The following is a 12,748-nucleotide window of genomic DNA, read 5'->3' on the forward strand; positions in this document are numbered from 1 at the left end:
ACAGACAGACTTGTGTTGTTTTTACCTACTTCATTTTTAATGATATATGAATAATTCATTATGAATATATGAACATGCAGACACGTGACATCGTGTTGCCATGGTAATGGTAATGCATGTCAATTAGTGCTTTTATTTTGAAAGTCCTGTACAGGAAGTGTTTCGTGTTAACTAGAGCAGGTCGGTTCTGCGCAGCTGCAGACCGGAAGTCCACGTCAGGACAAGACGTGTGAGTGAGTCCCGGTCTGTCCCGGTCTGCACAGGTCGGTTCTGCTCGGTTCTGGAGTGAATCCGTCTCAGCTCGACTCTTTTCTTCAGACACAAAATGGCGGACGAGGCCACGCGCCGGGCGGTGTCGCAGATCCCGCTGCTAAAGACGCACGCGGGGCCCCGGGACCGCGCGCTGTGGCCGCAGCGGCTGAAGGAGGAGTACCAGGCTCTGATCCACTTCGTGGAGCAGAACAAGGCGGCGGACAACGACTGGTTCCGCCTCGAGTCCAACGCGGACGGCACGCGCTGGACCGGTACGTGCTGGTTCATCCACGAGCTGCTGCGCTACGAGTTCCGGCTGGAGTTCGACATCCCGGTGACGTACCCGGACACCGCGCCCGAAGTGGCGGTCCCGGAGCTGGACGGGAAGACCGCGAAGATGTACCGCGGCGGGAAGATCTGCCTGACCGAGCACTTCGCGCCCCTCTGGGCCCGGAACGCGCCGCGCTTCGGCCTCGCGCACCTGATGGCGCTGGGACTCGGCCCGTGGCTCGCGGTGGAAGTCCCGGACCTGATCAGCAAAGGACACGTGGTCCACAAGGAGCGGCAGCGCGAGGCTGCGGCGGAGTGACGTCACCAGGTCTAAACGTGAACAGTGAAAAACTGAACGAGACCGGAAACCACAAAAACATCAACACGAGACCGGAAACCATAAATGATGAAACTGACAGACAGAGGACAGGCAGATGACAGACAGACAGACAGAGGACAGACAGACACTGACAGACAGACAGAAGACAGAGGACAGACAGACACTGACAGACAGACAGAAGACAGGCAGACAGACATTTTCTTTGAGAAATAAAAAGTTTCTTTGAATACAAACGTTCTGTTTTGTATTAAAGTGACTCCACCTCCACGTCAGACAGACAAGGTGATGACAGACAGTTCAGAGTGTAAACAGAGTGACCTGTAAAGATTTAATAACAATAAAGATGATTTAATATTTAATAAGACAGGCTGCAGTCACAGCGTCTGAATCAAACATTTACACAACTGGTGGACCTGCTCTGGTCTCACGTGGTCTCACTTGGACCTGGTTTATTATTTTTCAGTCTCGTGTTTCCTCAGTAAACTTGGATAAGCTCCACCCACTCGGCTGGAGGCCACACCCCATTCTCCTGCACGTTGCTAGGCGACAGCTTCCAGTCCCAGCTCCGCACGGGGACGCCCCAGGTGACGCCGTAGTTCGCTGTCACGTAGTCGAGAGTTTCGCACGGAACGCGAACTTTCAGTTCCAGAAGCTCCGCCCAGCAGAGCGAGAAGCGAGGGAAGACGTACCTGATTAAAAAAAAAAAAAAAAAACTAAATGAATGTCATGTGACGTTAAATTAGCATAAACATGAAATATAATAATTTTATTACAATTATTAATATCTTAGAGACTTTTCAGTCTGGTTTTAGAGCGCACCATAGCACAGACACTGCACTGGTCAAAGTACTCAATGATATCAGAATCAATACTGACTCAAACAAACTCTGTTTTGGTCCTACTTGATCTTAGTGCAGCTTTTGACACAGTTGATCATAATATTTTACTAAACAGACTTGAAAACTGGGTTGGCCTCTCGGGTGTGGCCTTGAATTAGTTCAGGTCATATCTGACTGGGTGGGACTACACTGTGACACTGGGTGATTTCTCATCAGATGCAAATATTATTGCCTGTGGAGTCCCTCAAGGTTCTATCTTAGGGCCCCTTCTGTTCAACATCTACATGCTCCCACTCGGCAAAATTATTAGAAGTCATAACATTGAATTCCACAGCTTCGCAGACGACACACAACTGTACATCGCAGTATCCCCACACGACCTCATCCCAATCAACAACTTAGATGAAATCAATGTCTGGATGGGAAATAACTTTCTTCAACTTAATCAGGAAAAGAGAAATAATAATATTCTGGCCCAAAGACCAAAGAGAACACCTCTCCCAGCATTTTCAATCCCTGGCCCTAAAGACAAAAGATCAGGTCAAAAACTTGGGAGTGACCCTTGATTCCGACCTCAACTTTGAGACCCATATAAAAACCATAACCAAAACATCATTCTATCACCTTAGAAATATCACCAAAGTCAGACCATTCATCAACAAGGCTGACACAGAAAAACTATTTCATGCTTTTATCACCTCAAGACTTGATTACTGTAATGCCCTCCTGTCTGGTCTTCCTAAAAAAACACTAGGCCGCTTACAACTGATACAGAACTCTGCAGCCCGGGTACTGACAAAGACCAGACGGAGGGCACACATAACCCCCATTTTAAAAGCCTTGCACTGGTTACCTGTTAGTTTTAGAATTGATTTTAAGATTCTCTTATTGGTTTTTAAATCACTTAATGGCCTGGCACCGACCTACCTTTGTGACATGCTACTGAGGTATGTACCAAGCAGGTCCCTCAGATCCTCGGCATCTGGACTCCTAGTTGTCCCCAGAACCTCCACAAAAAAGTTTGGTGAGGCTGCTTTTAGCTACCGCGGCCCCCATCTCTGGACCAGCCTGCCTATGGACCTGAGGGACTGCACCTCTGTAGACATTATTAAAAAACAACTTAAGAGTTTTTATGTCCTGATCACTCCCTGTTACTTCTATCTCTGGTTCTTATTTACTGTACAGGTCATATCTACTTTTACTGCAACTGTTCTTATATTATGCTTTTTATCCTATAGGTTCTTTTATTTGTTTTATTGTTGTAGTTTTATGTTTTTACTTTTCATTTCTAGTTTTTCATGAAACTGCTCTGTTGTCTATTTCTGTTCTGTGAAGCACTTTGGGCTACAATTCAGTATGAAAGGTGCTATATAAATAAATAAAGTTGAAGTTGAATATTTAAATGAGTAATTATATATAAGTTATATTTAAACTTTATTAACTTGAACTTCCTGCCGCTCTTCGCCTGCGTTCCTCCATTCCACATGATGTCTCCGTCTTCGTAGAAAAAGAAAATGTCCAATTTGACGTTGTCACTCAAAAAGGAAAGCTCCAGACTGTCTTCCACCTGCACTTCAAAATAAAACAGGCCTTCAAAATAAAATACACACCAGCTTCAGAATAAGATGAGGATAAATGAAAAAGTAGAAAAAAAGTTTTCACCTTTCCAAACTTGTGTTTGAGTGACAGGCCAGCGTCTCTGAATGCTGCAACGATGTCCGACCTGAATTCTACAATGAAAATCCCGATGTCGACATCTCGACTGTACGAGATAACGCTGCACTGCCTGAACCAGCCTTCAGGGGGCGAGAAGCAGGCACGGACAGAGATGTTAGCATGTTGTGTGTCGTATTACTGTGATGTTAGTATGTTGTCAGTATGTTAGCATGTTACCCAGACAGGTGCCGCTGCTGAGCCAGAAGGGAATGTCGAGGTGAGCGAGGACTCGAGCGGCTAAATGAAGCAATGACTTCACATTCCTCCGAAAGTCCACGGCGTCTGGAGACGAGTCATCAGGGTACAGCTGCATTGACAGACAGTGGAGACAGAGAGAGCGTGTCCAAAACATCCTCAAGTCATCTCATGGTGTTCAGCTTCATATTTAATCAGCATTTTCACCTGCAGGAAGTTGCGGGCGTCACGGTAACGGCACTCAAGGAAGCGAGCGTGTTGCTGCTCAGACAGAAAGTGGGAAACATTGCGAGGGATTCGAACGTCAATGCCATCGAGGACCGTCAGGACCAGCTCCGGCCTGCAGGGTGCCGGAACAAACACAGTTAAACAGAAAAAACCTAATCCTAACCAACAGATAACCAACAGAAGCATTACATTATAATACATGTATGATGTAATATAATATATTGCAATAGATCTGATATATGAAGAGCAGAGAGGAAACAGAACAGTAATCAAACACTTGTGTGATCAAACTAACAACATTTTGTCTACAAACTGAACATCAGGGCCCAGTTTTCAAAACCTGTAATCTGGATCAGGATAATCCAGATACTGAAGTCCTCCTTTCCTCAGTCATGGAACAACGTGATCCTGCTGACTTCACCTGTATTTCAAACACTGGCAGGGCATATCACCATGATCAAACATGGCGGACTACCTCAGGAAAGGAGCAGCTGGGAGCACGACTTCACGTCAGAAGTGTAAGTTTACCGTCATCTAATGTGCAGCGGTTTAAGACCATACGAACGCCAACCAACATATCATATAAGCAACTTCTTGACCTGTCACCTGATTCAAACCAGCCCGTGCTAACCGGAGCTAACTCGGCTGCATTGACTTGTGTGCTAAGCAGCCTGCGGGCTAGCGAGGTAGCTAGCTTTGTCAGTGGTTTAACTTGAACTAATCGGACGTACGTCATACCTCTTTAAACTAACACCAACCTGTCCACAGTGTATCAGTGTTACGTCACACCTCTTTAAACTAACACCAACCTGTCCACAGTGTATCAGTGTTACGTCATACCTCTTTAAACTAACACCAACCTGTTCACAGTTTATTAGCGTTACGTAATAGGCTGCATGTGCACAGAGCAGGCTGCTGCAGTACTTTGTAACGTAACGTTACACAGTACGAGTATTAACTACACGGGTCATTCAGAAGTGTCAGGAGGCTACAGTGAGGCTGGTGATGATGTCATGCTTTTGTGACAAAAATATACTCATAAACCTTCTCTGTCTTCTGCTTTCAGAGTCCATTCACAGCCAGCAGACACTCAGCTATTAAGGACACCGCTGGAAATCCTTGGAAATGCTTTCATTGTATTGATACATTCAAGGTTTTTAAGTTATTGGATTTTGAATAAAGTGCTTGAAATTGTAATTGCATTACTTTCCTGGTATATAGCTTGGTCAGTGACACAATTAGAAACATTTAATCTAATTTGTCTCCCTTATATAGAAGGCTCTCACTGAACATAATTATGGTCATTTACAGTGGGGAGAACAAGTATATGATACACTGCAGATTTTGCAGGTTTTCCCCACTTGCAAAGCATGTAATTTCTGCAACTGCAAGTGACGGAATCTAAAACAAATATCCAGAAAATCCCAGTGTATGATTTTTAAATATTTAATTTGCATTTTATTGCATGACATAAGTACACTGCTCAAAGGAATCTGCTTAAAGGAACACTTTGAAAACACATCAGATCTCAACAGGAAAAGAAATCACACTGGATATCTTTCCTGAGGTGGACTGGGTAATTTCTTAAGAACGAAAGGATGCCACATCATTAATGGAAATGAAAACTATCAACCTACAGAGGGCTGAATTCAAAGACATCCCCAAAATCAAAGCAAAAAAAATGATGTGGCAGGCTAGTCCATTTTGCCAAAATGTCTTACTCATAGTGGTACTCAGTAATTTGTATGGCCTCCACATTCTTGTATGCATGCCTGACAACGTCGGGGCATGCTCCCAATGAAACAACGGATGGTGTCCTGGGGGATCTCCGCCCAGATCTGGACCAGGGCATCACTGAGCTCCTGGACAGTCTGAGGTGCAACCTGGCGGCATCGGATGGACCAAAACATAATGTCCAAGAGGTGTTCTATTGGATTTAGGTCAGTCGAGCATAGGGGTGAGTCAATGGTATCAATTCCTTCATCCTCCAGGAACTGCCTGCATACTCTCGCCATATGAGGCTTGGCATTGTCGTGCACCAGGAGGAAACCAGGACCCACTGCACCAGTGTAGGGTCTGACAATGGGTCCAAGGATTTCATTCTGACACCTAATAGCAGTCAGGGTGCCGTTGTCTAACCTGTAGAGGTCTGTGCGTCCTTCCAAGGGTATGCCTCTCCAGACCATCACTGACCCACCACCAAACCGGTCATGCTGAATGATGTTGCAGGCAGCATAACGTTCTCCACAGCGTCTCTAGACCCGTTCACGTCTATCACATGTGCTCAGGTTGAACCTGCTCTTATTTGTGAAATCACAGGGTGCCAGTGGCAGACCTGCCAATTGTGGTGTTCTGTGGCGAATGCCAGTCGAGCTCCATGGTGCCAGGCAGTGAGCACAGGGTCCAGTACAGGACGTCGGGCCCTCAGGCCACCCTCATGAAGTCTGTTTCCGATTGTTTGGTCAGAGACATTCACACCAGTGGCCTCCTGGAGGTGATTTTGTAGGGCTCTGGCAGTGCTCATCCTGTTCCTCCTTGCACAAAGGAGCAGATACTGGTCCTGCTGATGGGTTAAGGACCTTCTACGGCCCTGTCCAGGTCTCCTAGATTAACTAACCATCTCGTGGAATCTCCTCCATGCTCTTGAGACTGTGCTGGGAGACACAGCAAACCTTCTGGCAATGGCCCATATTGATGTCCCACCCTGGAGGAGTTGGACTACCTGTGCAACCTCTGTAGGGTCCAGGTACTGCACCATGCAACCCGTAGTGATACTGACTCTAGCCAAATTCAAGTTCAAGTTCAAGTCAACTTTATTGTCAATTTCTGCTATATGTACAGGACATACAGAGTATTGAAATTCCATTTCCCTCTTATCCCGTGCAATCAGCATAGACATGACATAAAATATAAGTAATAGATGTAAAAAATATAAAATAAAATAAAATATACAAATCTAAAAATATATACAAGCTAAAGTCAATCCATGTAGAAATGTAGTGGCATGGAAGTTAAATATTAATAAATAATAAATGCAAAACTAATGAGAAATTGGTCAGAAAAGATAAGCAGGGGGAAAATGTCAGTGGCCTCCACCTGTAAAACCAGTCCCGTTTTAGTGGGTCGTCTCATTGTTGCCCCTCTAGTATACCTGTTGTTAATTTCATTAACACCAAAACAGATGAAAATGATAAACAACACCCCCAGCTACTTACCTGACCAGATCAATATCCCAGAAGTTGAACTGACTTGATGCTATACTCTGATTAAAAAGTGTTCCTTTAATTTTTTTGAGCAGTGTATTTGATACATCAGAAAAACAGAACTTAATACTTGGTACGGAAACCTTTGTTTGCAATTACAGAAATCAGATGTTTCCTGTAGTTCTTGACCAGGTTTGCACCACTGCTGCAGGGATTTTGGCCCACTCCTCCATACAGAGCTTCTCCAGATCCTTCAGGTTTCAGGGCTGTCGCTGGGCGACACAGACTTTCAGCTCCCTCCAGAGATTTTCTATTGGGTTCAGGTCTTGAGACTGGCTAGGCCACTCCAGGACCTTGAGATGCTTCTTACGGAGCCACTACTTAGTTGCCCTGGCTGTGTGTTTTGGGTCATTGTCATGCTGGAAGACCCAGCCACGACCCATCTTTAATACTCTTACTGAGGGAAGGAGGTTGTTGGCCAAGATCTCGCGAAACGCTCACCAAAAAGCTCTATTTTTGTCTCATCAGACCACATGACCATCTCCCATTCCTCCTCTGGGTCATCCAGATGGTCATTGGCAAACTTCAGACGGACCTTGACATGCACTGGTTTAAGTAGGGGGACCTTGCGTGCGCTGCAGGATTTTAATCCATGATGGTGTAGTGTGTTACTATTGTTTTTTTTTTTGAGACTGTGGTTCCAGCTCTCTTCAGGTCATTGACCAGGTCCTGCTGTGTAGTTCTGGGCTGATCCCTCACCTTCCTCATGATCACTGATGCCCCACAAGATGAGATCGTGCATGGAGCCCCAGACCGAGGGAGATTGACTGTCATCTTGAACTTCTTCCATTTTCTAATAATTGCGCCAACAGTTGTTGCCTTCTCACCAAGCTGCTGGCCTATTGTCCTATAGCCCATCCCAGTCTTGTGCAGTTCTACAATTTTATCCCTGATGTCCTTACACAGCTCTCTGGAGGTTGGAGTTTGTTTGGACAGGTGTCTTTTATACAGGTAACAAGTCCAAACAGGTGCAGTTAATACAGGTAATGAGTGGGGAACAGGAGGGCTTCTTAAAGAAGAACTAACAGGTCTGTGAGGGCTGGATTTCTTACTGGTTGGTAAGTGATCAGATCCTTATGTTATGCAATAAAATGCAAATTAATTATTTAAAAATCATACACTGTGATTTTCTGGATATTTGTTTTAGATTCTGTCACTCACAGTCGAAGAATACCTATGATAGAAATTACAGACTTCTACATGCTTTGCAAGTGTAAAAACCTGCAAAATCAGCAGTGTATCAAATACTTGTTCTCCCCACTGTATAGCAAAATAGCATCTGCTTTGATGACGTAAAATAATCAGTTTGTACACAAACACTGAAATACATTGATGCATGTTCTAAAATCACATTGAAGCTATTTCGAATCCTGATCTTCCTGATCAGGATTCTCTGGATGTGTTTAAATATCCAGTTTTCAGATCAGATCTAGATTTAATCCAATCCGACCAGGATAATCCTGTCAGATCACTTTTGAAATACTGGGCCCAGGTGTTTGTCTTCATGTTCAGCTCGTCGTGCTTTACCTGTCGTACGCTCCGGCATGGCGTCCATAGTCAAGCAGTTTGAAGGGGGCGAAGCTGCGATCCATGTCGGCTTTGAGGCGCAGCGGTCCGTGCCACAGATAGTTCCCGCTGCGCTCGTACAGGAACACCACCTGGAACAAAATCCATGAAGTCACACAGAGAAATACAAAAACCTGCTCTGTTTCTGTGTGGCTGTCAGGTGTCACACACCTGGATGGCGTAACCGTGGTTGCGGAACAGGAAGTGCAGGGGGATCTCCTCTCCTGATAGGGTGTCTAGACTAGCCAAACGTGGGTCCACTCCTCGCAGTTCCAGCAGGTCAAAGCCTTTCTGTTCTGCAGCCAATAGGAAGCCGGGCTGTCAAACAAAAACAAAACACACACACACACACACACACACACAACAATATATATATATATATATATATATATATATCTATATACACACATATTTTCAGATATTTACTGACAAATGTAGAAATATTAAAAGATAAAAACACAATTTATATTTTAGAAAGATTCTCTTATTTCCCAGTCTCTGGACTGTGAACACATCCTACCACTCACGTCATACTTCCACAGATTGGCGTGCACAGCAAGGACATGATTGGCCGTCCAGTGCAAAGGAAGCTGCAGTGGGCTCACGCACCAGCCGGTCACGCTGCCGCAAAGCATCCTGGGAGAGCAGTGTGAGTGCGGCAGTGTCGGCGAGGAACAGCGGCAGCCTAAAGCGCTGAGCCAACGCCAGAAACTTCTTCACTGTTTGCTGTGGCAACCAATCAGAACACAACTGTTACAACGGCAACAGCTGTCATAACATGACGGGGAACATTAGCTCTGACTCACCCATTGGATGTCGTTAGCAGTCAGGTGACCAGTGCGGCTCAGAAGGTGGGGACCAGACTGCAGAAGAAAGGCATGCTGGGAAATTAAATCTAAAATATGATTCTTTAAAAATATTAAATTCTATATATTATATTTCTACAGTATTTCTACAGTACATCTACAGTACATCTACAGTACTACATCTACAGTACATCTTCAGTACTTCTGTAGTATTTCTAAAGTACATCTACAGTGCTTCTACAGTACTTATAGTACATCTACAGTACATCTACAATACTTCTATAGTACTTCTATAGTACATCTACAGTACATCTACAGTACTTCTACAGTACATCTACAGTACTACATCTACAGTACATCTTCAGTACTTCTGTAGTATTTCTAAAGTACATCTACAGTGCTTCTACAGTACTTATAGTACATCTACAGTACATCTACAATACTTCTATAGTACTTCTATAGTATATCTACAGTACATCTACAGTACTTCTACAGTACATCTACAGTACTACATCTACAGTACATCTTCAGTACTTCTGTAGTATTTCTAAAGTACATCTACAGTACATCTACAATACTTCTATAGTACTTCTATAGTACATCTACAGTACATCTACAGTATTTCTACAGTACATCTACAGTACAACATCTACAGTACATCTACAGTATTTCTAAAGTACATCTACAGTACAACATCTACAGTACATCTACAGTATTTCTAAAGTACATCTACAGTACTACATCTACAGTATATCTACAGTACTTCTACAGTATTTCTACAGTAGTACATCTACAGTACTTTTACAGTATTTCTAAAGTACATCTACAGTATTTCTAAAGTACATCTACAGTACATCTAAAGTACATCTACAGTACTTCTACAGTATATCTACAGTAATTCTATAGTACATCTACAGTACATCTACAGTATTTCTACAGTACATCTACAGTATTTCTACAGTACATCTACAGTACTTCTACAGTACTTCTAAAGTATATCTACAGTACATCTACAGTATTTCTTAAGTACATCTACAGTACATCTACAGTTTTCTTAAGTACATCTACAGTACTTCTACAGTATTTCTAAAGTACATCTACAGTACATCTACAGTATTTCTAAAGTACATCTACAGTACTACATCTACAGTACATCTACAGTATTTCTTAAGTACATCTACAGTACTACATCTACAGTACATATACAGTATTTCTAAAGTACATCTACAGTACTAGATCTACAGTATTTCTACAGTACATCTACAGTACATCTACAGTATTTCTACAGTACATCTACAGTACATCTACAGTACTACATCTACAGTATTTCTACAGTACATCTACAGTACATCTACAGTACTACATCTACAATACATCTACAGTATTTCTAAAGTACATCTACAGTACTATATCTACAGTATTTCTAAAGTACATCTAGAGTATTTCTAAAGTACATCTAAATTACATCTACAGTACATCTACAGTATATCTACAGTAATTCTGTAGTACATCTACAGTACATCTACAGTACATCTACAGTAATTCTGTAGTACATCTACAGTACATCTACAGTACTTCTACAGTACATCTACAGTATTTCTACAGTACATCTACAGTACTACAGCTACAGTACTTCTACAGTACTTCTAAAGTACATCTACAGTATTTCTACAGTACATCTACAGTACTACATCTACAGTACATCTACAGTATTTCTTAAGTACATCTACAGTACATCTAGAGTATTTCTAAAGTACATCTACAGTATTTCTTAAGTACATCTACAGTACATCTACAGTATTTCTAAAGTACATCTACAGTATTTCTACAGTACATCTACAGTATTTCTACAGTACAGCTACAGTATTTCTAAAGTACATCTACAGTACATCTACAGTATTTCTAAAGTACATCTACAGTACTTCTAAAGTACATATACAGTACATCTACAGTATTTCTAAAGTACATCTACAGTATTTCTACAGTATTTCTAAAGTACATCTACAGTATTTCTAAAGTATTTCTAAAGTACATCTACATCTACTGACTTATTTCAGTAAGTCTCACCTTGCTGACGTATTTCCGGTAGTAGTACAGCTGGAACAGCAGGAACACCGAGCTGCTGACGATCAGCAGCAACAAAACAGCTGTCCGGTTCACACGTGGCATCTGCACGGTCACCCGCTATTCATGACGTCAAACCGGCGCTCCCCGCGTCGGATTAACGGCGGCAAAACCACACAAAGGCGCGAAAAACACCGAACTGTCCGCGGTGTCAAAAAAACACCGCCATCTTTAAAACAACCCGAGGCCATGGACGACCCCTTCCTGCTGGGACCTTCACAGTAAAAGCCTGGCGCCTTCCTGCTGGGACCTTCACAGTAAAAGCCTGGTGCCTTCCTGCTGGGTTTTACTGATAAATCTCCAAATCATAACAGAAGGTCTCTCCTGACTCTTTCCATACAGAGTGGGTTTACACCACCTGCACCATATACTACACCGTCTGCACCATTTACACCATCTGTATCATATACACTGTCTGTACCCTATACACAGTCTGTACCATATACACCGTCTGTACCATATACACCGTCTATACCATATACACCGTCTGTACCGTATACACCACCTGCACCATATACTACACCGTCTGTACCATATACACCGTCTGTACCATATACACCGTCTGTACCGTATACACAGTCTGTACCATATACACCGTCTGTACCGTATACACCACCTGCACCATATACTACACCGTCTGTACCATATACAGCGTCTGTACCGTATACACCGTCTGTACCGTATAGAAGAAGAAGAAGATATACTTTATTAATCCCTCAATGGTGAAATTCTTTTTTCACTCTATTTTTTATTTTTATTTACATGCATTTAACCCGGACACACACATGCAGTACAACGGCATAGACATGCAAATGTGGAGAGAGATGGTGGAGTGACGCAGCCAGTCGGTGCCTTGCTCAAGGGCACCTCGGCAGTGCCCAGGAGGTGAACTGGCACCTCTCCAGCTACCGGTCCACCTTCCATATTTTTGGTCCATGTGGGACTTGTCAGTCTGCACCATATACACTGTCTGCACCATTTACACCGTCTGTATCATATACACTGTCTGTATCATATACACTGTCTATACCATTTACACCGTCTGCACCATTTACACCGTCTGTATCATATACACTGTCTGTACCCTATACACAGTCTGTACCATTTACACCGTCTGTACCATATACACTGTCTGTACCCTATACACAG

At 43.2% G+C, this 12,748-nt stretch overlaps 2 protein-coding genes across 2 annotated transcripts; one reads left to right on the forward strand and one right to left on the reverse strand.

The window, feature by feature from the left end:
- Positions 1 to 7: 7 nt before the first annotated feature.
- ufc1 (ubiquitin-fold modifier conjugating enzyme 1) lies at positions 8 to 1,226 on the forward strand. Its single transcript, XM_010752801.3, has one exon. The coding sequence runs from the start codon at positions 326 to 328 to the stop codon at positions 839 to 841; it is 516 nt and encodes a 171-aa protein (XP_010751103.2). The 5' UTR covers positions 8 to 325; the 3' UTR covers positions 842 to 1,226.
- fktn (fukutin) lies at positions 1,064 to 12,249 on the reverse strand. Its single transcript, XM_027281931.1, is given in 12 exon segments — positions 1,064 to 1,551; positions 3,144 to 3,268; positions 3,364 to 3,497; positions 3,595 to 3,724; positions 3,820 to 3,952; positions 8,631 to 8,761; positions 8,841 to 8,987; positions 9,197 to 9,228; positions 9,231 to 9,269; positions 9,272 to 9,395; positions 9,476 to 9,532; positions 11,543 to 12,249. Coding segments are annotated over 12 exon segments (1,368 nt in total). The 5' UTR covers positions 11,645 to 12,249; the 3' UTR covers positions 1,064 to 1,337.
- Between the last annotated feature and the right edge of the window lie 499 nt (positions 12,250 to 12,748).

The sequence above is a fragment of the Larimichthys crocea genome, chromosome IX (genome assembly GCF_000972845.2).
Source record: "Larimichthys crocea isolate SSNF chromosome IX, L_crocea_2.0, whole genome shotgun sequence".
Taxonomy (NCBI): domain Eukaryota; kingdom Metazoa; phylum Chordata; class Actinopteri; family Sciaenidae; genus Larimichthys; species Larimichthys crocea.